This window comes from Xenia sp. Carnegie-2017, unplaced genomic scaffold (genome assembly GCF_021976095.1).
Source record: "Xenia sp. Carnegie-2017 unplaced genomic scaffold, XeniaSp_v1 HiC_scaffold_13, whole genome shotgun sequence".
NCBI classification, from domain to species: Eukaryota; Metazoa; Cnidaria; class Anthozoa; order Malacalcyonacea; family Xeniidae; genus Xenia; species Xenia sp. Carnegie-2017.
The window spans coordinates 7,364,659-7,389,556 of NW_025813436.1; the positions used below are offsets into that span (position 1 = coordinate 7,364,659).

A 24,898-nucleotide genomic window follows, 5' to 3' on the forward strand; every position below is an offset into this window, starting at 1 on the left:
ATATAAGTGTTGTAAAGGCAGTTTATTTAAACGTAATAATTTGTTTTGTTAAAGCTACTACATCAGCTATACAGTTGCATAACGCACTGAACCTTTACACATCAATTATCACAACAATTATACATCTCTTCATGTAATTTAAAGTTCAGTTTTCTCTTCAGCATCCATATCAAAATCACTCAAGTCTATATCTTCTTCCTGGGGCAACTGTCCATCTTTTCCATCCCATGGTTCTACTGCTTCAAGCTCTGGTAGAGCTGCCCCTCTGATTGGCTCAGTAGATCCACGTCCAACAGCAAGACGTCGAAGAAACTCGTCAATACCAGTTTTGTCAAAGGAGCCTTTCAAGATGGAAAACTTCATTTTGCGAACATTTACTGCAGCCATCGTAGGATAACCAAAACCACCCATACCCAATGCCTCTTCAAGCTTGGAATGTTTGCCAGCTTCACTCCATACCCAACCCCACAGTTTGCTTTTGTATTTTTCTCCTATTTCTTTGAGGATATTAAGGTAGGCATTCCTGCCTGCAGCACCAGTGTCCAAGATATCAGGCAGTATTGAAACCACACAAAGGGGCTTCTCATTGCAATTATCAGTTAGCACCTTAGTTTCTGTTAATTGAACTACTTCTGGTGGTGGAACATTTTCAGCAACCTTTGACAAGCCAAACTGTACAATATCTGATGCACTTCGTCCACCCTGGTAGTCTACAGCATCACTTCCTGGTGCAAAGTATTTTATGGTTGGAAAACCTTGAATACCATATCGCTGTGCCATTTGTTGATGGACAGTGGCATCCAAAGCTCCTAATTTTACTTTCCCTTTGAGTTCTGTGGCTGCCTTCTTCCATTCCGGTTCTAAACGCTGGCAATGGCCACACCTGTTTTGTGGCAGAATATGTACATTTATTTTTGTGGTAAATTTATAAGTTACTTAATGAATGCTACATACCATGGAGCATAAAACTCAACAAGCCACATATCGCTACTTTGAAGAACCTGTTCATCAAAGTTGCTATCTGTGAGTTCAATAACATCTTTTGTGTTGCCACTTCCTCCACTCTGTATAAAGATAAGATAGTTATGTTTGAAGAAGTATATTGCACTATTGGTAAGGACTCATTTACCTTTCCCCCACGACTGGATTGACCACCTCCACTTAATCTCTGATTTACTGCACTTTGTGCAGCTTCCAAGGCTGCCTTTATAAGACCTTGAGCTGTCCGAGGTCCTGGTAATGAGCAACGATTGAGGTTAATTTATTGAAAAAATGTATTTCTAGTAGAACCAACATTTTTTGCCATTATGTCATACATCCACATTATATCTAGCTAATAAAATAAAACATAAAAGCAATTACCATTATAGTCCATTGGCGATCTTTTGTTCGCTCCAAATATCTGTAAGTAAATAAGGTTTTTATTTGTTAAGTGTGGAAAAAATTTTTCAAGTTATATTCAGCAAAGGAATTTTCAAAACATAATACATGCAACCTAGACACCTACTTTGATGGTAGGAAAACCGCGAACGTTGTAAGGCCCACCAACTGAGCTATGAACATCCATATCAACTGCACCAACTTGAATTATTCCCTGTTGATACAAAAATATATTTATATAACACAAAACATTTTTTTAAAACATATTACTTAACAGGCAGCACCTTAAGAGCTGTGGCAGCTTTTTTCCATTCTGGAGCCAAAGACTGACAATGTCCACACCTGAAATATAATACAAATAACTTGATGTTAGGTGTGTGAGACCCCATAGCTTTTGTGAAATATATATATATATATATATGTATAAAGTCAGTTAGACCCACCCCCACCCCAAAGTTTTTTGTATGCGTGCCCCTGATTCCAACAACATGCAAATAAAATTTATGAAACTTTTGTTGTAAAAAAATGCCACCAAATCATCATGTCTTGATTTCTCAAAGGTATAAAATTATTGACACAGGGCATTTAAAACTATCAGGTAAGATTTCTAAATTTGAGTTGCAACAATTTTGAAAAACTCGCCCCTTACTAACTTTTCATCAAAAGACGTTTACTTACCAAGGTGCATAGAACTCTACAAGCCAGATGTTATCACTTTGTATAACTTTTCCATCAAAATTTCCTGCGGTCAACTCGACCACATCGCCATTAGAGCCATACAGGGCCTCAGTAAGGACCAAATTGCACAAGACTGTCAAAACTACACCTGAAAAAATTAAATTGCTCGTGAAAAGATCTTTTCCTGCAGCTGTATCAGTAAAAAAACAATTTTTATTCTTATGCAACGTCAGACTTACAATTTATACAAAAAATCATGGTGAAAAAACAAACTTCAAATAATATTTCTATTTCAGCATGTACCACGAATGTTTTATAAAGTCGAGCGTGATATTGTTTGAGCTGGCTCGCTCTGATTGGTCCAACGTTTCGTTTTCGTTTAATCACACGCGCTTATTATACCACTTTGCAAGACTTGTGCTCAGGCCTCCTTTGCGCGGTTAGCACTGATGTTATTGACTTGATGTACAATAAACACGCGTGGTGAAAAAAATTGTTGATTTTTCCCATTTTTACTGCCATGGTTGTTGTTGAAATGATGGGAATTTTTTTTACGGTTGCTTTAAAGTCATAATTGTATTGCGTGTCAGAATTGGTAGTGTTTTCATCCACGAATATGTCGGGTAAAAGTATTACGACTACAAGTCCCACATCTAGCAAAGGTAACTCTCCAAACAAGCTGGAATTTGTTGTTGGAAATAGAATTGAAGCTATGGACTACATGTCTCAGTGGTAAGAGTTATTTTGAAATGAAATTATGTCATGTATCCTCGTTTAACTATTGACATTCACAACAAATTTTATTATGTGTTAGGAAAAATATTGTCGTATACGCTGATACGCAGTACAGTTTCTACGTTGTAATGTATGTAAATGCACAAGGTTAACATAGCTTTCCGTCGTTAATCTTAAAGCATTTACGTATTTTGCGACGTACAGCAATGCTCAGGAAATAAATTCACAATGATGAAATGGTTTATCTATTTCCAACCATTCTTCTATAGGTATGTGTCGAAAATTGCCAAAGTTGACCTCAAGAAGAGGAAAATCTTAATCCACTTTGAAGGATGGAACTCACGATATGATGAATGGGTGTCCTTTGATAGCAAGAAAATTCGACCTTTGCCAAAGGAAAAGATGAAACCTAAGATGAAAGGGAAAGAGTTAAAGGTATTTACTCTTGTCCTAAACCTGCACAAGGTATAGGACAAGACATAGTTTAGAAACAATAGTTTGAAAGTAATTACGGAATACCCTGCCCTATACATAAATAACCATGGGATATCCATGTAGCTAGATAAGTGTGGTGATCATTCATTGGCATTGGCTGGCTGTTCTATAATTATACCAAATTGTGCCACAAATGGAGATCAACTATGTTCTTTTAAGTTTAGTTAATGACAAATGATGCTCACAATCTTATATAGGTTATATTAAAAAGTTTCATTCATTTATCAAAGTAATCCCTTTAAGCATAAGAAAGTTATTTATTTTGTGATTACGTATGTAACACATTATGACTTCTTGAGCTTTAGATCTAGTTGCTAATTGATTATGTTTGGTCCATTGTCCCGACATTTAAGCAGGAATGGAAGCAAGGTGATGCTGTTTCTGCAAAATGGTCTGATGGCACATTCTATCCTGCTAAAATTGTCAGCGTCATCTCAAAAGGTGAGCTTAAATAGTATTTAGCTTGTATAAGAGCCTAACATGGTTTTGGTTGAGAATATTGTTCGTTTTTTATCTCTTGTTAACAAAATATAATTGATTTTGTTGCATGTGCTTGTACACACATCTGACCTAAAGTACAAAGTATTTGTAGTTGCCTACAATGATATGTTTTGGATGTTTGTATATGTAGATTGTCGTTAAAGACTGTTGGTGTTAATATTGTTGAGACATCAGTCAACACTAGGATTGCATTAACATGGACAGTCTACAATACAAGTATTTTAAAATATTCCCTTGTTCAAACTATTTACTTTGATCATTTTAGAGTTTTATGAGGTTGAATATGATGATGGGTTTCAGAAATTGATACATCGTGGTAAAATACGAGATAAAGAGAGAGCTTCCAAGGTGTGTGTACTGAAAGGAATTAGTATGTGCAAAAGGAGGTATGTAGGTATGTGTGTGTTAAGGAGTAGGTATGTGTGCTGAAAGGGCTACTTATTTTTTCGGTTGGGGGGCTAATGTTTGTGGGATGGATATGTATGTGTGTGCAATGAAGCAAGTTCATTTAATTTGTTGTTTTGAAAAAAAACAAAGTATGAGCAAATCAGACTGAAGAATTAGTTTCTGGGTCTAATATTTTTTTTTTATTATAGGTGAAGAAGCCCCCTTCAGTTCCCCATCTTCCCTTGCATAAGATTAAGCTAGCAGAGGATCGAGCAAAACGAGCTCGTCGGCGAAGCGGATTGGACACTCCAATAGTGTCACCAATGGTGTCACCAACAACCAGTGAGCCTTCAGAGGAGTCTGCAAAAATCATAGAAAATATTGATTCTCAGAAACCAACTGAAGAAAATCATGAAACAAAGTTGGCCTCTTCTCCTACAAAGCCTTGTGATGTTGCTGGTGTTGAAAAATCTCATGAAATAAAAAACACCAAGACTAAAAGGTTTTTAACACATGTTTATGTTGCATTGTTTGGTATTTCTATTTATTAATTATATTTTTGTTTCATTAACTCATTTATTAAGTAAAATCAAAATACTAACATTTTTCAGTATGAAACCCATTGAATCCGGTTCCCAAAAAACAAGTGAAGCAATCACCAAGATAGATGATATTTTATTGAGCAGCGATGCAGATAAAATGGAGGACTCTTCAAAGCACCAGCACTCATCAGCCAAAGATACCAAATCGGACCAATCTTCAACAAGAAAATCAATTTCAAATGTAATGTCACCACTCAGTGTAGAGGTGTGTTTTTACTTTTGCAAGCTTTATATCATTCAAGCAATTTTTATGAAGGAGAAGCAGTGGGGTAAGTGTGAAGGGAGAGGGGATGGTGTCAATGCGAAGGGGGAGAAGGTGGGGACAGTGTAAAGGGGTGGGTGGGTGTCAGTTTGAAAAATCTGACACAAACCATTTACTATTTACTGGTTCAAACTATTTACTGTACATTAAAGTAAATGGTTTGAACCTGGGAGTATCGTTACATGTTTGTAAATGTTGATCGTCCAGGTTGGTATAGTCCTGAGAAGGACTGTTTTTGTTGTTGTTGACTAACGTTTCGACAACCTTAGTGGTAGTCATCTTCAGAGTCAAATGAGTCAACTTTAAGTTGGTATACCAGCTTGGAACAAATCCCCCTGAACAGATCACAGCAATTACCGGCACCTTACAAACGACTTATTCACAATACAAACAAACGATCAACTAAAAACATTACACTTCACACTAATTCACAATGACAATACACAATTGACACCCACACGTTACAACTAAAAACATCACACCTAAATCACACATCACAAATAAAAATATTTCACTTCACACTAATTCACAATGACAATAAACATTTCCTGTACACACAATACAATGACGTAAGAACCAGATAACAAATACGGCTAACCTGACGTTTACTCCTCATTTGACTCTGAAGATGACTACCGCTAAGGTTGTCGAAACGTCAGTCAACAACAACAAAAACAGTCCTTCTCAGGACTATACCAACCTGGACGATCAACATTTACAAACATGTAACGATACTCCCGGGTTCAAACCATTTACTGTACATTGTTGTTGTTCGTTTCCTTAGTTATAATTACTTTACAATGTTCACGTGATTTAAGTGACGTGAGTTAATTTTGATTTTAATTTGATTTGACGTGATTATAATTTGTTACATTTTCATCACATTTATAACTGTCATTGTCTATAATGTTGTTGCATTTACAAGTCAACCCGTTTGCGTTTTAACGGTTTTATAGGTCGATTCAAAAACAGATATTCATCAAGTCATTGTCGCTGATGAAGACATGAAGATCTTACAATCATCTGGAGTGCTCGGTTTGTTGAATGTACAAGAACCTTGTGATATCCAGGATAAGAGTTCGGTGAGCCCCAGGGCTTCTTGCACTGCGGCAGAAGAAGTTCTCTCAAAATGTCAACTCCCGTCAGAGGTCACTGTTAACGTGAAAAAAGTTAATAAACGTTCAACGCGGTATAAATACAAAGAAAAGCTTGTAGTTGACGAAAAGAAGATGATAATTGACAATAAAAATACAAGTCCAAGTAAAGTTGAACATAGAAGTAATGATAATGAGGATTTGGGTAAATCCAAGTTGTCAAAAGTTTTGAAGCATGTTAGCAAAATTGAAAGTGATGGATTATTGGGGTGTTCTGAGAGCAATAACAGTAAAATAACGAATGTTGATGAATTATTGGGGTCTTCTGAGAGCAATAATACTAATTTGAAGCGTGATGATAAAACGGATATCGAGGAGAAGAAATCCAATGACTTCAAATCGCAAAGAAAACTGTTCATTTCTGACGGCAGTGTCGCTGATAGTAGTGATGTGACTATTGCTGACAAGGCAAAAGGAGGAAATTCAATTAAAGACAAATCACCTCACAAAGATGCATTCAAGGCAAAGAAACAGCGATTGGATCAAATTACTGTAAAATTATCCAACCAGAGACAGACGCAGATCACAGCCAAACATGAAGTTATAAAAAAGAAACTAGATCATCTCAAATCAGAGGAGATAAACAACAGATCTGCGCATGCGTCTCCACAAAACTATCAACCGGTATCTCCTAACCCTCCAACTTACTCCCATATGTCAGCACCTGCTCATCGTATATCCCCTCAATACATGGAACGTTATCCTGCGCCTGCAATCATAAGTTACGGCCCTCCCACTCAATGTACAAGTCCATGTTACACCTATCCACCTGGAAGCGGCTATCCACCAGGTAACTCGTGTCAATATCAACTAGGGGGGGTGCCATGTGAGACATACGTCGTTTATGGTCCAGGCTCCCAACCTTCTTTTCCAGTCATTACCTCGTCAAATTCTTCTTCTCAATGTAAGTGTTTCGTTTTTTACTCACTTGTTTGTAAACAATGTTTGATTTATGGTGTTGTTTGTCGTTCAAATATTTATGTTGTTCGTCGTTCAAATATTGTCGCATAGTAATGATAGTACATTGTTTGAATGTAGAAATTATACTTAATATAAGACTGTGGAGACTTTACTTAATATATAAATATAGAGACTATACATAATATATAAATGTAGAGACTACACATAATATATAAATATAGAGACTATACTTAATACAAGACCTTAGAGATTATACATATAGCTCATGCGAGATCAGTGACTATAAGTGACAGCGCGTGACAGACATTCCCCGCAATGACGAGTCATTGATTTTTACTTAGGTAATTGTCATGCATATCCTCCACCTGTACTTCATGAGTGCGGGCAACAGGGTTCTCCATTGGTACGTCTGATGCCAGTCGATCAACGTGCTCTTCCTGGATCGGTTGTTTACACACAAACCGCTGACCGTAGGAATTTATCGCCACGTGATGTCACGTCCAAGTCAATGAACTCTTATGACAACCAAATGATCACACGTGCTCATAATGTATCCAACAAAAGTGAGGAGGAAACTGGTGCTAGACAAGTAAAATGCATCGGTGAAGTAAACAGAGTGACAAGGTGCGTTTTAAAATGATCAGCTTCGATTATGGTTTTATTTTTTAACTAATAACTCATTTGAGATTTTGTATGTATTCATTGATTTTGTATTTTCTTAGAAAAAGAGAGGTGTTGAACAGACCTGACACTCTCCTAACTCCATACAACAAGACTATATCCTCCTCATCCTCCTCAATGGACGTCAACCTTACCACCCATCTTTCCGCTCATCTCACTAAAAGAAAACCACAGCACATTCCATCTAAAGCGCCATTCAATGTAAGAGTAGACCCCGATGATGTACCACTTAGTAGTTTGGTATCTCCTTCAACTACCTCAAGCCACCCAACCAAAGATAAAACTCCCACGGAATCAAAGACACTTGATTCAAAGACTCCTGTGACAAGTCCTTCGGAAGGTGTTTTTCTCAGAACTCCACTACCCCCTGATGGTTATCCCGGAAAGGTCAGTCTTTGGTTCTTTAAATATCTTTTTCCTCACGTGTTTTTTGAAATTCTTTCATTTTCTGGGTGATTTTTAGACATCAAAGAAACCCCATGGTACGTACACAGTTTATTCTCGATTTGTGTAAGGTTTTTAGTTTTGTAATGGTACATTTTGTGGTTTTTTTTTGTACATTTTATTACTTATTATCCATCCAGGAGAATGCCTTTACATTACATAAACTTAACATATATACGATGTCTGTATGTGTGGGTTGTGATGAATGAACAACATAGAACGAGAACAGTCTTTACACTACCTCAAATATAAACTAAGATAACGTGTGTCAGTGTAGGTAGTGATGAATTAACAACAGAGAACGAGAAAAGTCTTAACACTATCTAAAATATAAACTAAAATAACGTGTGTCAGTGTAGGTTGTGATGAATGAACAACAGAGAACGAGAACAGTCTTTACACTATCTAAAATATAAACTAAGATAACGTGTGTCAGTATAGGTAGTGATGAATGAACAACAGAGAACGAGAACAGTCTTTACACTATCCAAAATATAAACTAAGATAACGTGTGTCAGTATAGGTAGTGATGAATGAACAACAGAGAACGAGAAAAGTCTTAACACTACCTAAAACATAAACTAAGATAACGTGTGTCAGTGTGCGTAGTGATGAATGAACAGAGAATGAGAACAGTCTTTACACTATCTTATATATATAGACGAAGATAAGGTGTCTTAGTTTAGGTGATCATGGATCAGCAACAGACAATTGGATAGTCTTTACACTGCCAAAAATATAGGTTTTGTTTTTAAATAAAACGACGATGACTTGCACACTGGGAGATTATTTTTATTGATTTTTTTGCGCTTTTGGAAAATTATTATCATATCATTGCAGTATTTGCTCCCAAAGAACTGCGTATAGAACTGGATCATAACAAGTTTAAATGTGAATATCCTGAATGCGATAAATCTTTCCGCAAAGCGTCTTTACTAGAGTCCCACGTCAAGTATTATCATACTTCTGCAGCGGAGAATAGACGGAAGCGGTCATCAGGTACAAATAGCTTGTAGTCAATGGTTGTTTTTTTTTATAAGAATGAATCAACATTAAATTGTCATTCTGTTTTATTCATAGGAATAATTGTATTTATTTTTAGCTTCGTGGAGCGAAGAAGACATCGTTGACAGTTGTCAACAGAAGAAACGAACGAAGCGGCAGTCTACATCAGATATTTCTGTTGGCTCAGTTGGTGATTTATCTATGAAAGACCAGTCTCCTGTTGCTTTAGGTATTTTATACATTGTTGAGCAATGCTTTTTATCATTTTTTTTTTCGTCTTTGTAAATTCCTTTTATGTACGTATTTTGCAGATATACATGTCGAAGTGGAACGTGATATTGACGACGAAATGGAGATGGACATTTCTGATCCGAAAGACGAAGAAGAGGATGTTGTGAGGTGTCTATGTGGAGCCCTGGAAGATTCTGGACTAATGATTCAGGTGCGTTTTGATAGGTTATTCCATGCGTGACATCATCATAAATGGTTATTTTATTATATTATCGTTTCATAAAACGTGTGGATAAAGTTGGGAGGACGGGGGGAGTTGAGGATTGGGAGAGCTTAAATTCAACCTCGCAGGTTTTCATTCCTACTTTCAGTGTGAACAATGTTTTACTTGGCAGCACAGTGAACGTGTAAACGTATATTTTCTATGTTTCAGTGTGAACAATGTTTTACTTGGCAGCACAGTGAATGTGTAAACGTCGGTGAAGAACAAGTTCCAACGAAATATTTGTGTTACGTTTGTAAAAATCCTCCAGGTGTGTGTCATAATATACTTCTGTTTCCTTTCATATTCACTTGTTTCGTATATTATGATAAGTGTACCTACAGTACATCTGAAGCATGAGTTTGATATTATATAACCTTATTGTACGACACAAATCTGTCGTTGCTTCAGTAAAAAGAACTGTTAAAATCGGTTTGTTTTCTTCTAGGATTACGAAAGAACGCTCGATATAAGGTTCGAAAAATAATTAAAAAGTCCTCTCCAATTTGTATTGTATATTGAACTTGTAACTTCATTAAAAGTGTCTGCCGTTTTCTGATACTACTAAAATGCTATAATCTCCGTTATCTATGTGCTGTGATTTTTATTTTACCTGTAGAACAACTATGACTGGTTCAAAACGGGGATTTTACCTTCATTTGCTTTACATAAACAAAGTGAAGTGAAAATGGTTCAAGCTCAGATTACAAACTGTTTACTCTCTGATTTACATTCTCTCAACGCTCGGCTTAAAGGAGTGAAAAAAAAGATTCATATTTTGAAGTAAGTATTGGGCTATTTTCCAAGTTATAAATAAATTGTTTAAGCTACAAATAAGTTTTTTTCATGCAGTGAAACAGTTTTACTGGATATGCAATTAAAGTATATTTATATGTTATGTCGATATGATCAGGTTTTTCACTATGAACGAAGTTGATATTTCAGGTTTCCTGTGTATATTGGAAAAACTGGATTATTTGGAAATATTGGTTTTTGTTTCCACATTACATTCATTTGTACTGTTATACTTACTATTTTCCATAATTTCGTAGAAGCACTATTCATCCTCTTGCTTCAAAATCATCGACACTGCCGACACCTCATTCTCCCTTAAAATCAAAGCGGCACTCCACATTAACAAAAGTAACCCTGACCTCAATGTTCAAGTTTTTAAATTCAATACAATATTTAGTTTATAATACGCTCGGCGCTCCCCATTAATTTATCTTATTTCCTTATTATTGTTGTAATTTATGTATCATATTACTTTTATATAAATCTTGTATTATTTATTATTTCACTTATACTGAAGATGGCATCATGAGATGTCGAAACATGTCTAGTTTTAAAAAACTCGTATCTATTAAATGCGCACTTACTATTTTTTAAATGAACACGATTTTAGAACTCCGGGTCACGAAGACTTGCTAATGTGGGAGCATAAACAATACTTGACAGGTGATGTTAGTTTAAGAATTGAGGAAGATAACTGCAAGAACGAAACGGATTTTTCAGAGAAGAAATTCCATGAAGACAAGTTTTCTTTGAACAATTCTACTTCCCTGGAAAATGGTGTAACCACGAGCAATATGGATAACTCAAGAGTGCATTGTCAAGTGCAAAGAAATATGATAAGTAATGGTATAAATGGTATTGTTGATGAGGATGGGAATGATTTCAAACGAGAAGATGATAATGATGCAAGTCATGACGAGAATTCCACTCATGATGTAGAAAATTCCAAACAGAACGGAAGAGATGCAACATTTGAGGTTAAAGAAGTTAACGATCCTCAGCTCGACAAAACTATGTATTGTAGTGAAGATCTGGCATTTATCAACCTCCTTGAAGAAATACAGGAGGATCATAAAAACATTGACAAACAATTCGACAATTTGGAGGAGCAAGTTGAAAGTAAGTATCGAGATTAAATTGAAAACTTATGCATATCAAGTGATCTTATTTATGGTTATTTTTGTATTTCAAGCTCATTTTCCCAGAGTTTCAGTGATGCATCATGATATTGTGTGATTGCTTGACTTGCTATGTTAATTTATGCGAAATGATAACTTATATATTTGTAATGTTTTACAGTTTTAGAGAAGTCATTTAAGACAGGTAGTGACGAACGAAGACCGTCCATACGAAAACTTGCGAAACAATTAACCAAGTTGCTAAACATGGGTCTACTTCCATAGATAAATAGAAACAGGGTTTTAACTCTAAAGTAATGTATATGCAGTAAATTTTATTTGTACAGTAAAGAGAAATATCTTTTTGTTCTTATGTTATGTCATCAGTTTTGTTGTTATCCTGTAATCATATCCTGAACGGATATTCATGGCATATTTGTTTCGCTCCAATTGAGATGTGCTAAAGAGAAAAAATGTACAAATGTCAAGTTTCTTTGAATGTTTGGTGTTATAAACTTTTTGGAAGACCATAAAATGTTCAGATATATCGTTCTTTCAGTTGGAAAAAGTTGTAGTTATTTTTTTTGCTGTGTCATCTTATCCAAGGCGCTCCTATGAGAGGCTTTCCCCTCCTGAAAAAGGCAATCGCTTATGAAATTGAATATAGCATGATTTTATTTGAGGGGGGTAAATGCTTAACGATAAAGACTAGTCTTGCGTATAATTATGGCAACCAATGCCTGGAATGTCAACGAATAAAGTTTCTAAAACAGTTCAAGTCATTGTAATTCAAGTTATAATTAGTTGTGTTCTAATAGCATTGTAAATATTTTTCATTCTCTATCTACAAATCCTCAGATAAAACCACGTGTAGATACCTTAAAAAAGAGGATTATATTTTGGTAAATTGTATCCAACGTTTGTTGTCACTTGTCGGTACTAGGTACCACTCTTAAAGGTAACTCGAATTTTTCTTACATTAGTTTTATGACATTATTATTTCTGAAAGGGCCGCACCCTTGAAAGATGCGTTGCTTTTGACCTGTTTATAGCTTGTGGCCATTCACAGCGACAATTGTACGTCCATCAACTATCATAAAGTGACGAATATTTGTCGAAATGGGACTGCTTACTGAAGGTTCTCCACTTAGTTGGGAAGAAACAAAGAAATATGCCAATCATATTCGTTCTCATGGTATAACACAACTCTTGAACATTTTTAAAAGACTGCAACATCGAGAAAACGATTGTCTAAAATGGGGAGATGAGGTATTGATGTCGAAGCATTTAAAAGACTACAGAAGATAATTGTACATTATTCACAATACAACTTGATGATATTTTACATATTTTTCAACAACTTCACGCAACATTTTAAGTTAAATTCATTTTTTATATTACACAGAATTGTAAATATTGCTGATGTGTTTCAATCATAAACTCCTTGCCCATCATCATCCATAGATGGATCATCACGATTTGTTTTGTATGCTAAAATTATGCCAATGATTTTTCTTAGGTGGAATATGTAGTTGTGAAATTTGACCATGCAAAAAAGAAAGCTAAACTCCTGTTAAAGGGCCAGGACTTATTACCAAAGCTTCAGGAAGAGGAACATAATAATCCTGGGTAATGTCATTTATTGAATATTGCTGTCAAATGTTGCCTGATGTTGCATGAAGCTGTTTATCATTACTATAGGAAAAATGAAACATCATGGAAGCCAGAGTATGCAAGTTACATGCTTGAAGGTTAGATTAAAAAAATGTTTGTCTGATGATCAATCAAGAATGTGGGTATCATGTTACCTTTTTCGGTTGTTGTAATTTTGACTAGATCAACATGCAGTCTGATAGTTTCAATAATCTTAAAAGAATGCGTATAATGAAGATTTATTTCTTAATTTTTAATTAACTCAAGATACAAGAGACCTTACATAAGGAAGAAAACCTAGCATAGAACATGTATTTTTCATGAATATTTCAATCTTTTTTTCAATTTAAGTTGCCATATTTATGTAAACAGTGCTTTCATTGAGTGAAAATCAACCTCAATTAATAGCATTCAAACAATATTTATGGTTCTTTCAATTGTTTGACAGCGTGTTAATTCTAAATTTATTGTGTATAGGTACGCCTGGTCAGCCTCTCGGTGGCTGTATGCGACATTTCAACATGATCGAAGCCAACATGAAGTTACGAAGACAGGAAGTGATGAATCTTTTAAACCCTGAAGATGAATGTTTGTTGAGCATGACATGCTTTCCTAGGTGATAATTTTCATTGAATTTTTATTGCATATCTAACAACAAATTTACAAAAATCATTTTATATTTATAGAATTGGTTGTCCGCAGTTCACTTTTCCATGTGAGGTGCCAACTCCTACATCTGGTGCTTCTAACTCCCTATTCTTCCCAGATCAAGCGATCAATCGCCACCCGAGATTTAGGTGAGGTTAGGTGTTTGGTTGCCTCAAAGAAATCATGTAAATTGCAATCATATGTCCAATTTTTATTAGTACTTTGACAAGAAATATACGCGAAAGACGTGGACGAAAGGTTGCAATAAATGTTCCAAGTAAGGAAACATGACACAAATTGTTTTTATGTTTTAGCTATCATTATACCAAACATTAAACTGGAATGTGTAAATAAGCAAGTTTCCATATCGCATCTTTTCTGATGAAGATGTTATTCGAATTAAAGTTTGAATTTTAAATCAATGTAGATAAAGACACTAGACTGAATATATATAGACTAAAGTTTCAATATCAGATCACTCCTGATGAAAACATTAGACTGGAATATATTAGGACTTATCCTGGTCAAGATGATAAACAGGAGTTTGTAAATACTTAAATTTTAATGTCTGATTACTTGCCCCTGATGAACCACTCGTTTCAGTCTTTAAAGACGTCAGAACTCCGTCGCCATTCATTGAAAAGTTTCCCATTGTGGAAGGAGAGGGTGCTGCTGCAGCTTTGCCTGATCACATTTACTTGGATGCTATGGGTTTTGGAATGGGCTGTTGCTGCCTTCAGGTAAACATGCCTCAATTCACACCGTCAATTTTCTTTAACAAAATACACTTCCCTTTTTTCAGATGACATTTCAAGCCTGTAATATAGACGAAGCGCGACATTTATACGACCAACTTACTGTCCTTACTCCAATCATTGTAAGTACTGTGTGTTTTTACTCCATTCACGAGATGATGGAAATCATCATGAAATAACTTTTTGGGTTCAGTTTTTATGGCGATATTTTCATAGCTTCTAAATTTATTGTCTTTTTTGTTTTGTATCGACATTTCTCTCCACTGTCTTAAAGAGCATGTGCTTTTGAGTGATCGCGTAAATCAGTATCCGCCTTATAGCGCTGTCCAGTCAGCCTCGTAGATTGTAAATTGCTGCCTGCTGGTAATATTTGGCTCATTTCCAGCATGCCTTGTCAGCGGCTGCTCCAATATTTCGTGGCTATCTTGCTGACGTCGACTGTCGTTGGAACGTGATATCGGCGGCTGTTGACGATAGAACCGAGGAAGAGCAAGGTCTGGTGGTGAGTATATCTCAATTCACGTTCTTTGCATGGTAACACAGATCAATGATCCATGGTAACACAGATCAATGATCCATGGTAACACAAGATCAATGATCCATGGTAACACAGATCAATGATCCATGGTAACACAAGATCAATGATCCATGGTAACACAGATCAATGATCCATGGTAACACAGATCAATGATCCATGGTAACACAGATCAATGATCCATGGTAACACAAGATCAATGATCCATGGTAACACAGATCAATGATCCATGGTCAATGATCCATGGTAACACAAGATCAATGATCCATGGTAACACAGATCAATGATCCATGGTAACACAGGATCAATGATCCATGGTAACACAGATCAATGATCCGTGGTTCTTGAGATATGAACTTTGTAATATTCATTGATTTATTCCACTTGATAACGCTGATTGATTTTTAGCCATTGAAGAATGACCGTTTTCGTATAAGGAAGTCGCGTTATGACTCCATTGATTCCTATTTGTCAGTGGCAGCAACACCTTACAGCGATATTGACCTTGTTTATGACGAAGAAATATTTCAACGACTTTTGAATGAAGGCGAAGGTCTATTCAAAGCTTTTTCACTGTTTGAACTCTGCTTTTGCAAATTCTTTCTATTCCACTCATGTGGTAAGTCTAATTGATGCCATTTTTCAATCAGGTATGGACGAACCAATGGCTAAGCATTTCGCTCATTTATACATACGGGATCCCCTGACTTTATTCAGTGAGAAGATTCACTTGAATGATGAAAAAGACTCCGATCATTTTGAAGTAAGTTTGTGGGACTAGTAATGGGACAGCGGCGGACTAGTATCCCGAAGGTGCGAGTTCAAATCTCTTCCAAGTCACATGTTTTTTCATGTGCATATTAAAACCGTGTTAGGATTAATATATTATATATATTCTCTAATGATGGCTTTGGAATCCAGTCATTTTGAAGTGAATGAAATCCCTTGCATATTTGATTATGCAATATTTCACACTGACGATGATACCATCCTTTGGTTAAATAATCCCATTCGTGACCATTAATATCTTTGCTGGGGGTCATGGCTCACCCTGTCGTATCAGTTGAAAAAAGGGTAGTATTGTGTGTTATATATGGTAACCATTATAAGAACCTTCTTTTTATTCTAGAACATTCAATCAACCAACTGGCAAACAATGAGGTTTAAACCCCCTCCAGCTAACTCTCCCATTGGTTGGAGAGTGGAATTTAGACCAACTGAGGTTTGGTATTGTTGGTCATTCATTGTTATATTTAATTTTGTAGCGTTTTTATTCCATTTTATAAAATATTTTCTTTTACAATTTGATGAAAAAGGTAAAGGCTTTCATTTCATATGTTCTGAAATTGTCCTTCGAGTATTAAAACTGAGATCAACTGATCTTATGACTTATTTATCTCATACTTTTTGACCTGCATTTAACCCAAGTAGTGGGATACAAAAACTAGATAATCGTTATGTCAACCATCTTTTGTTTTGGCAATGCCATTAATTTGCCATAAGAAAAGCAAAGTAATGTCGGAGATAAAATAGTTTTCATTTTATATTGTGGTGGCGTGATAATGGTGCAAGGATTTGATATGATAGAAACTTATTGTGTTTGTTTATGTCTACCTTTTTCCAGGTGCAATTGACGGATTTTGAAAACGCAGCATTCGCTACTTTCGTTGTTTTAATTACTCGAGTTATTATTTCATTTAATTTAAATCTTCTCATTCCCTTTCCAAGGTAAGCTGGAACACATTTGTGTAAAAACTCTTTTTTCCTATTGTGCTGTATGACAAAGCTACTAAATAACATGGTGCATGCCCTTTCGTAGGTTGACGAGAATTTAGCTCGAGCACAAAAGCGAGACGCTGCAAGAAAAGAGAAATTTTACTTCAGATCTGCGCTGAAAATATGTACGTTTCCCCAAGACATTTTTGTTTTGAGACAATATCGTGTTACAAGGTCTAAGGTATCGCTCCCGTTGAATACACTTGATAGCCCACTATCTATGGACTTATGTTTCAACATCAATTTACTCCTTATGAAGACACAAGACTGGAATATATAAGGACTCTAGTTTCAACATCAGATCATTCCTGATGAAAACACTAGACTGGAGTATGTAAGGACTCAAGTTTCAACATCAGATCACTCCTGATGAAGATCGAACCACATGAAGAATGTTTTAAATTCAGATCACTTAAGTGAATTATTTAAAATTACAAGTTTATTATGAAATCACTGATGATTCCAACAAGTAGAACAACATTCAAGGCTGGCTTATTGGAAACACTTATAAAGTATACAGCTACTGACGATATAGAAAATATGTAGGATGAAACGTGTTAATTCGATGAAGCGTGTTAATTCGATGAAGCGTTATTTTTTCATTTTCAGGTAAAGATAACAACCAATGTGATGAAACAAGTCCCAAAAAATGCTACAAACTTATGAGCGTCGATGAAATCATTAATGGAAAGGTGTGTGATAAAGGAGAGTTATTAGTTTGGAAAAATTATGTTCACATTGATTGGATTTTTTTAGGATGGCGAATTTTCAGGCCTTATACCGTTAATTAACAAGTTTTTGGATTCTGTGGACGTGGATTTTGATACTCGTTGCACGATCAGTCACTATCTTAAATTCATGTCCAAAAAGGCGTCAGGTATTGAAGTCACAGACGAACGAATATTGCAATAATCAATTAGTAATTTTCATTATTTTTACGACATATTTCTTTAAAGGCGAGTACTTAACTACAGCACAATGGATGCGCGGTTTTGTAATGAATCATGCCGACTACAAGCAAGATTCGGTGGTTACAGAGAGTATTGCATATGATTTGGTGAAACTTTGTCATGAAATCAGCAACAAGGGACGACCTTGCCCTGAGCTGTTTGGAAAGCCAGAGACAAGAACTAGTCTAAAGGGACCAGATTGCACGATGAACGGTGACAAAATGAATGGAAAACCCAACGGCGTCGTCGCTTAGTATCCATCATACAACGATATTTATTCATTGCTATTTATTGGCATTCATTAATTTGTTTTTGATTTGAATTAGAGTGTTCAGGGATAACTTCTGGCTGAAATACGGAGAAATGGACAAAAAATGTAAATTCCAGGGTAGAACATCGATGAATAAGTCAGGTGGTAGTCTGAACTCTCGATATGACTGACGAAATCATTTGTTAAATATTGTATTAAGGTGTATTAAGCAATAATGTATTTAGTATGTAGTAATGTAATGTAAACACAAGCTTAATGGTAAATAATCAATCCTCTCGCATTGTCTCTTATTTATAAATTATTTATTATTTCATGTTATGCTTTCCGTATTTTACGGTTGCTTCACATAATAACTTGCTCACTCGGCCTGAATGGGATATTCGGTTCGTGCGAAAACAATGAAACTAGGAAACTGAAAAAAACTCCTCGAGAATTTCCCACCGGATGATCTAAAATCCACTCAAATCGTCAATCAAGTATTGACAGGTTGTGCAGGCCAAAACAGGCAAAGCGTGGGCAATTGTGGAAGTTGGCAATACGTGAGTGAAATGTGTGCTTCTCCTGGCATCACGTCTTATTGCTTTGAAATAGTTTCATGTCAGCAGAAAGGAGTAAATTTAACCGAAGTAAGCGTGTTATTCAATGAACAAACAGGACCAAATGGTAGAAACGGAAAATTTCTAATGAATTCCAAACTGTGAATGCCAGGTGCAATCGTAATGATTAACAGCAAACTTGATATTTGACAATTCGTCGGCAAACAAATACGCGTGAATTAAAATGAGTAACCTGTCTGCTGTAGTACGCGAAGGATGGTTAAAAAAAGTCAAGGTGAACGTTATCATATTGTTGTTTTTATAAAACTTTCATCTTGTTTTGTTTATGTAGTCAGTGGTAGTGCTAAAGCTATGCAATAATATTAAAGTTTATAAATTTAGCAATTTGTGCAATTTTTCTCTTTGTTTCATTTATCTCGGCCAATTTTAGTCGTTATCAAACGCTTTTTAATATGTGAAGAGTTCCGTGATGATTTTTTTGCTGCGATACGAAGGTTTAAATGGATACGTCTTCTTGTGCGTGCTCAAAATAGCATGCTACTAAGATTGATTAAAGATTACGTATTCATAACAATCTAAATGATCAACTGCGTACTCCCCCACTGACTTAGAAACCAGAAAATAAATTAACCTTTGTTTTTAAATTCTTGTATTCCTATGTGCTTAATTTTTAAGCGTCCTTTTTCACTTTTCAACAGCGTTAATAATGGCTTTCTCACATGCCGGATATTCATGTTGATGTTCACGAATTGCCATTTATAAAACAAACTTATTCACTTGCATGTAAGATTGAACGTCTCATGCGAATTCCTTTGTGATTGTTATCGCATCGATAAGATCAATAATTATATCTCAATTGTGCAAAATAGTGTCGGTCGTGTGAGAAGTTCTTTAATTTACAAATCGTATTGATATTTGTTATAAACCGTATATATAATACTGTGTTTATGTTCCGATTTTGGTTTACAGATTTGTATTAATATATGACAAGGAAATTTCATGTTTTATGTTCAAATTAAATTACAAGTATTTCGTACATTCTTTAACATCTGTCTCAATGTTATTACTGCTACTTCTTTGTTTTAATTTTCTGTTAAATAAGAGTATTTTAATTTGTATTGACGTAATACTTTAGCTCAATGTGATGCGGGTGCCAAAAGTTTACATATAAAGTGAAATCATGTATTGTCATGCTCATGTACAATCTACAGTTCTTATAAAGGCAAATAGATCATGAAAATAAATACGATATTTATTTGTTAATATGAAATGTTATGTGATATGTTCTAGAAACTTGACTGCCCACTCTACATCTTCAATTCAATACAATAACAATCTAACATTTGCAAACAGACACTAACTTCCTCTCTGTAAAACACTATAGTATTTTCAATTGAACAATGTGTAGCTACAAGTCATGCTTACAGGTCTTTTGCTTTTCTATTGAATGCTCTTTCAATTCTGAATGTTTGCATAATTTTCATGATTTAGAACCAAAAAAAACGTTATTTTGTCTTGGGTTTTAACAAAGAAACTGGTAATGCACAACTGCAGTACTATGAAAGTCTCAAGAAATTCAGCGCTGAAACTCAACCAAAGCGTGAAATTTCACTACAAAAGTGCCTTGGTATTGCAAAGAAGAATGATGAAAAGCATGGCAACATACTTACACTTTATTCCAAGGATGGAATATTTCGGCTCATTGCCAACACTGATAAAATCCTTGAGGAATGGTTTTCTGACTTACAAAAACTTCATCAAATGGAATATAAGAATTTGCAAGAACAGAATTATGGTACAGTTGTGTTAATGTAGCTTAACTTTTTAATATGTAACAGTGTGCAATATGCACATTGTTATGAATGGGTGTTTTTTAGAAAAAAATTGGTTTTTTGTCTACTAATTCACACACACTGTTGTCACAATCCATGAATAGATTTATTGGGGGTGCACTGCTCTATAAAATATTAATACACCAAGCAAAATCAATCATGATTTGTGTTTTAAAAAAAGTTTTCCGAAAAAAGTCTTCCAATCATTTTATAAAAGTAATAGAATTTAACAAAAAAATTCAAACATGTCACAGCAGCAACAACAACAAAATGTCCACCTACATAATGATGTTGTAAAATTTCCAAGTTAACCAATTTTTATTCACTTCCCCTATGAATATTGATTTGTTGATTTTTGACCAAGGTTAATTTCTACTTTGGAATTTTACATAATGATCGATTTAAAGACCCGACTCTTTTAATGGCAATTGGGACATCTGTAGAGTGTAGATAAATAGCAATTCCTGTTTTTAAATATAAATATATATGTATTATTTCTTCCTTATTACAATCCATTGATGTACATATAAATTCAGTACTCGTATTTTGACTTTAATTCACTTCAGAGATAGTTTGGAAAGTCAAAGTAGTTTCACGAGGTCTTGGTGGTTTGAAAAATGTCACTGGCTCATATAACTTGGGTCTTAAAGAAAATGTTCTCTATTTTGTTAATCCTGTCACACAAGAAATTGCTATTGAAGAAAAATTATATCATGTACGTAAATTTGGCTGCCTGGATAATTGTGTTTTTATGGAGTTTGGTCGTTGTGCTGCTCTTGGACCTGGAGAGATATGGATGGAAGTTGATGATCCATTGGTGGCACAGAAGATTCACGACAGCTTATCCAGGTACGATTCTCTATTACTCTATGTTATTCTTCTACAACACTCCATATTATCCACGAAGAACACTCTATCTTATCTATCCATCTAGAACACTCTATGTTATGCATCAAAAATGCTCCACATTATTCATGAAAATTGCTCTATATCATTAATGCCGAACCCTATATTATCCATAAAAAATTTTTTTAATTGTACTGTGGATAACTTTTGCTCTACATCGTTTAATTTTATGATATTGTTTTATTCATCTAGATCAGTTAGGCCAAAGAATGCGAGACCCAATTCAGTGATTGAAGATGATTTGAAAAAAAGTCACTTTACTACATACGACAACAACAATGAATGTGCAAAAACAAGACGACCCACGTTTATAGATAAAATTATTGGAAATAAATCCAAATGTATGAAAGAGTGTATTTACATATAATTAAGAGACTAGATCGTTACTGACTTTTTCTATAAATAAAAAACTATTTATTTGTGTATTTTAGGGGAAACAAGATCTCATTCGAACTCGTTCTCCAGTGACCAAGCCAGTTCCGCTGAAGAACCAATAACGTACAGCAACAGGAAAATCGTGAAAAGTGGTTTGTATCACACAATTTCAAGTCTTGGGAATTTTTTTATCATTTAGTAACGACTGTTAACAGTTGAATATTTATCATATTAGATGATGGCGAAGATTCAGAAGAACGGCATTATCCAAAAATAACTCCACCCGCCCCTAACTCCAAATCACCATCATCTGAAGATGGATTTGTGAATAGATACAAAAATACTGTGGTGAGTCCTTTGGAATGCTGTTAGAAAAAGTATTTTGCTGTTTTTGATTAAGATAAGTACGTTTGTAAAGCAAAATTTTCTTGTACTGTTCATATCCTGATATATTTCAACCCGCTCATTAACGTCTCAACTAAAAACGTCAAAACGAAGCATGCAAACGAATTAATATCAGTTTAGACAACGTTTGAGAATGAGAGCAGTCTTTACACTGCCTCTAATATAGATTTAGATAACGTGTGTCAGTGTAGATAGTGATGAATGAACCACAGAGAACAACAACAGTCTTTACACAACCTAAAATATAAACTACGATAACGTGTATCAGTGTAGGTAGTGATGAATGAACAACAGAGAATGAGAACAGTCTTTACACTACCTAAAATATAAACTAAGATAACGTGTATCAGTGTAGGTAGTGATGAATGAACCACAGAGAACAACAACAGTCTTTACACTACCTAAAATATATAAACTAAGATAACGTGTATCAGTGTAGGTAGTGATGAATGAACAACGAAGGACAAGAACAGTCTTAACACAACCTAAAATATTCAGTCTTCGCTTAAAATAAAATGCATGTAGGCATGTGATGATGTGTCGTTTTGTAATAGTAGTAAAAAAACAGACAGGGAAAAGTCTTGAAATTACGATTCTTCTTTCCAGGATTTAGATACTAAACATTCCAAGAGCACGTATGCGCCCAGACGACGCAGAACTGAGTGTAAGCAAGACATCAATAAGGTACGACTAAATTTCGTAGAACAATACAACAACTCATCTTTACCGCGACGCACCAGCAGCAGTTCAAGTGGCGACCGAACATGGCGTCGTAGTGTGGGTAGTGAACAATCTACTGATTTTATTTATGAAAGTGATAAGGATTCTGATAGAGAGGACAATGATGCGTTCTTTCAAAATAATGCAAAACAGTATATTAACATGAATCCACGACAAATTCCTGTCAGTAGCGACTCCTCGGTGGACGAATTGACACCAAGTACAAATCACACGAGTTCAGGACTTACGGGCTCTGATTTTGGTGCATATATCCCGCTTAGACCTCCTGCATCCCCACCCGGTGTCTATATAAAAATGAGCCGACCAGGGGATGGTAACAGCAATGTAACAGCATCACGCCCTTCGGAGGTCGCAAATACCAATGCCTACGTAAATATAAAGCCTGGATTACCTTATGAGAAGTCGTCTACATCATCTAATGAGTTCACGTCAGAGAAATTTGATCATGTCGACCGAGGAGAAAGGAATTTGCCTTCAAATGATATCAAAAACTACGTCAATGTTGAACCTAATTGTTCTCGTGGTAAGTTGACAAAAAGCCAGTCCAAGATCGAACGTGAAAGCGACAATGATTATATAAACATAGGCATAAACAGGAGTAAAAGTGTTGGCAGCAAGTCTCCAAGCTTTCGTATCTTGCCGGAAAAGACCGCTCCTTTTAATGCCGACGAAATTCCGAGTGCTTACGTGAACATGGCGCCAAACGAGGCCTCGCTGCCATCTCTCGATGAGAGCTCTCCCTATGCAAATGTTTTTCCTCAATACCAAAAAGAATGCAATTCCAAGAAAGTCTGTGGAAAAAATGAGGAAGAGTTGACTTATTTGTCAATTCAATTTTCCAAGAATAATTCCCCTCGTGATCAGTCACATGTACATAGATGTACGCCTAACGGAAATGTTAATTACGCGAAAATTGATTTTGAAAAGTCACATGTTCTTGCTGACATTTCAAGTAGTCGAGAAAGACAGTTAAATGGTAGAAAAGCAATCCTTTCTGGTGACTTAAAGGAAACATCTTAATTAAAGATCTTTCTATATGGTAAGATTGAACTTTTAAATTATTGAGGGGTTTTCTTTTCTTTTTATTGAGGTGTTTGATAGTTTTATGTATTTTTTAGTACAAAAACATACTTTCTTACTTTATACAGCAAATTATTTTGTTTAAATCTGTATTAGTTATAATCACCAATGCTGCTCCAATCCTTAAATAACTAGTTCCTCCACATTATTTCTTTCCTCTATCGTTTAGTCTCCAGTTATTCAACATTTCCAGCTGGTTGATGGAAAGTATCCTTGAGAAAATTCATGAACGAGAAAAACAATTTGACGACGGAGCTTTATGACAGATAAATCTAGGATTAATTTTTTAGTGATTTTTAACTTTTTTTATTTCACGTTTGTTAATCAACGTCAACCGTCATACTTTTTTTTTTTTGCACTAAGTCGTACGAGTGCAAAAATAGCAATATGCTCAATTCATCATCATTTATATGTTTTGCTAATGAAGGTTTTCAGTTTTCCAAATTTCTATTTTTATACTTTCATTACCATAAAATCACCAACGAAAGAACATTTATATTCATCTATGAACGAAATGCATTTTGTATGAATTAGAATGACATTGATTTATTTTGTTCATTTTGTCACGTAATGATGTTTCGTTTATGGTTAAAATTTACACAAACATTCCCTGGGGTACCGCAGATATCTTGTATACAGCTGTCTTTCTAATTTCTAAATAATGTTCAATCTGAATGCATGAATATTTTGCGTGCTTTACCTAGACTGTTTTATTGTGCAATATTTCAAATTATCATGAAGTATAAGCAGAACTGGGCATGTT

General features: G+C 35.2%; 5 protein-coding genes across 8 annotated transcripts in view; 4 read left to right on the forward strand and 1 right to left on the reverse strand.

Moving 5' to 3' along the window:
• Positions 1 to 3: 3 nt before the first annotated feature.
• On the reverse strand, positions 4 to 2,414 carry LOC124455337 (protein disulfide-isomerase A6-like). The gene is made up of 8 exons (XM_047006003.1): positions 2,298 to 2,414; positions 2,059 to 2,206; positions 1,665 to 1,722; positions 1,508 to 1,594; positions 1,363 to 1,402; positions 1,130 to 1,233; positions 955 to 1,064; positions 4 to 883 (listed from the first exon to the last, which is right to left on the reverse strand). Exons 1-8 carry the CDS (start codon positions 2,314 to 2,316, stop codon positions 139 to 141), a joined length of 1,311 nt encoding a protein of 436 aa, XP_046861959.1. The 5' UTR covers positions 2,317 to 2,414; the 3' UTR covers positions 4 to 138.
• Positions 2,415 to 2,494: 80 nt separating this feature from the next.
• Positions 2,495 to 12,024, forward strand: LOC124433414 (PHD finger protein 20-like protein 1). 2 transcript variants are annotated; one of them, XM_046983172.1, is made up of 18 exons: positions 2,495 to 2,790; positions 3,063 to 3,228; positions 3,642 to 3,729; positions 4,055 to 4,137; positions 4,386 to 4,678; positions 4,788 to 4,983; positions 5,997 to 7,098; positions 7,457 to 7,739; positions 7,838 to 8,183; positions 8,260 to 8,278; positions 9,081 to 9,239; positions 9,343 to 9,474; positions 9,557 to 9,687; positions 9,910 to 10,009; positions 10,187 to 10,212; positions 10,358 to 10,521; positions 11,144 to 11,652; positions 11,833 to 12,024. In XM_046983172.1, exons 1-18 carry the CDS (start codon positions 2,675 to 2,677, stop codon positions 11,934 to 11,936), a joined length of 4,017 nt encoding a protein of 1,338 aa, XP_046839128.1. In that variant the 5' UTR covers positions 2,495 to 2,674; the 3' UTR covers positions 11,937 to 12,024. The 2 variants fall into 2 exon arrangements, with proteins under 2 accessions (XP_046839128.1, XP_046839129.1); XM_046983173.1 differs by having other exon boundaries at positions 3,645 to 3,729.
• The window catches only part of LOC124433417 (protein PHTF1-like), a 31,203-nt gene continuing 11,342 nt past the window's right edge, over positions 5,038 to 24,898 (forward strand). The window contains exons 1-2 of the mRNA XM_046983178.1: positions 5,038 to 5,047; positions 13,488 to 13,498. The gene's annotated coding sequence lies outside the window, so the exon portion shown is untranslated. The remainder of the gene's footprint in view (positions 5,048 to 13,487; positions 13,499 to 24,898) is intronic.
• Positions 12,302 to 24,693, forward strand: LOC124433416 (glutamate--cysteine ligase catalytic subunit-like). Of its 3 annotated transcripts, none has more exons than XM_046983176.1 (18): positions 12,302 to 12,609; positions 12,704 to 12,920; positions 13,171 to 13,280; positions 13,353 to 13,402; positions 13,782 to 13,920; positions 13,991 to 14,101; positions 14,171 to 14,229; positions 14,556 to 14,692; positions 14,755 to 14,829; positions 15,093 to 15,209; positions 15,651 to 15,795; positions 15,893 to 16,005; positions 16,372 to 16,464; positions 16,867 to 16,970; positions 17,062 to 17,143; positions 17,628 to 17,710; positions 17,775 to 17,895; positions 17,975 to 18,537. In XM_046983176.1, the coding sequence occupies exons 2-15, from the start codon at positions 12,771 to 12,773 to the stop codon at positions 17,075 to 17,077; spliced, it is 1,419 nt and encodes a 472-aa protein (XP_046839132.1). In that variant the 5' UTR covers positions 12,302 to 12,609; positions 12,704 to 12,770; the 3' UTR covers positions 17,078 to 17,143; positions 17,628 to 17,710; positions 17,775 to 17,895; positions 17,975 to 18,537. The 3 variants fall into 3 exon arrangements, with proteins under 3 accessions (XP_046839132.1, XP_046839133.1, XP_046839131.1); XM_046983177.1 differs by having other exon boundaries at positions 15,651 to 15,789; XM_046983175.1 differs by lacking the exons at positions 12,302 to 12,609; positions 12,704 to 12,920; positions 13,171 to 13,280; ... (9 more) ...; positions 16,372 to 16,464; positions 16,867 to 16,970 and adding exons at positions 20,288 to 20,591; positions 21,195 to 21,477; positions 21,727 to 21,875; ... (2 more) ...; positions 22,921 to 24,094; positions 24,305 to 24,693 and having other exon boundaries at positions 17,067 to 17,143; positions 17,975 to 19,070.
• Positions 17,404 to 18,222, forward strand: LOC124433333 (glutamate--cysteine ligase catalytic subunit-like). The gene is made up of 4 exons (XM_046983095.1): positions 17,404 to 17,434; positions 17,628 to 17,710; positions 17,775 to 17,895; positions 17,975 to 18,222. Exons 1-4 carry the CDS (start codon positions 17,404 to 17,406, stop codon positions 18,220 to 18,222), a joined length of 483 nt encoding a protein of 160 aa, XP_046839051.1.

Excerpts from the sequence above, each read along its gene's own strand:
- LOC124433333 (XM_046983095.1), top strand. The coding sequence starts at position 17,404 with ATGAAGAATGTTTTAAATTCAGATCACTTAA. Across the intron at positions 17,435-17,627 it reads TTTAAATTCAGATCACTTAA|GTAAAGATAACAACCAATGT; the intron begins GTGAATTATTTA and ends TTTCATTTTCAG. Across the intron at positions 17,711-17,774 it reads ATGAAATCATTAATGGAAAG|GATGGCGAATTTTCAGGCCT; the intron begins GTGTGTGATAAA and ends GGATTTTTTTAG.
- LOC124455337 (XM_047006003.1), bottom strand. Across the intron at positions 1,723-2,058 it reads GTAGAGTTCTATGCACCTTG|GTGTGGACATTGTCAGTCTT; the intron begins GTAAGTAAACGT and ends ATTATATTTCAG. Across the intron at positions 1,065-1,129 it reads AATCCAGTCGTGGGGGAAAG|AGTGGAGGAAGTGGCAACAC; the intron begins GTAAATGAGTCC and ends ATCTTTATACAG.
- LOC124433414 (XM_046983172.1), top strand. The coding sequence starts at position 2,675 with ATGTCGGGTAAAAGTATTACGACTACAAGTCCCACATCTAGCAAAGGT. Across the intron at positions 9,240-9,342 it reads TAGACGGAAGCGGTCATCAG|CTTCGTGGAGCGAAGAAGAC; the intron begins GTACAAATAGCT and ends ATTTATTTTTAG. Across the intron at positions 9,688-9,909 it reads ATTCTGGACTAATGATTCAG|TGTGAACAATGTTTTACTTG; the intron begins GTGCGTTTTGAT and ends TCTATGTTTCAG.
- LOC124433416 (XM_046983175.1), top strand. The coding sequence starts at position 19,020 with ATGAGTAACCTGTCTGCTGTAGTACGCGAAGGATGGTTAAAAAAAGTC. Across the intron at positions 19,071-20,287 it reads GATGGTTAAAAAAAGTCAAG|AACCAAAAAAAACGTTATTT; the intron begins GTGAACGTTATC and ends TTCATGATTTAG. Across the intron at positions 21,876-21,965 it reads TATTGGAAATAAATCCAAAT|GGGAAACAAGATCTCATTCG; the intron begins GTATGAAAGAGT and ends TGTGTATTTTAG.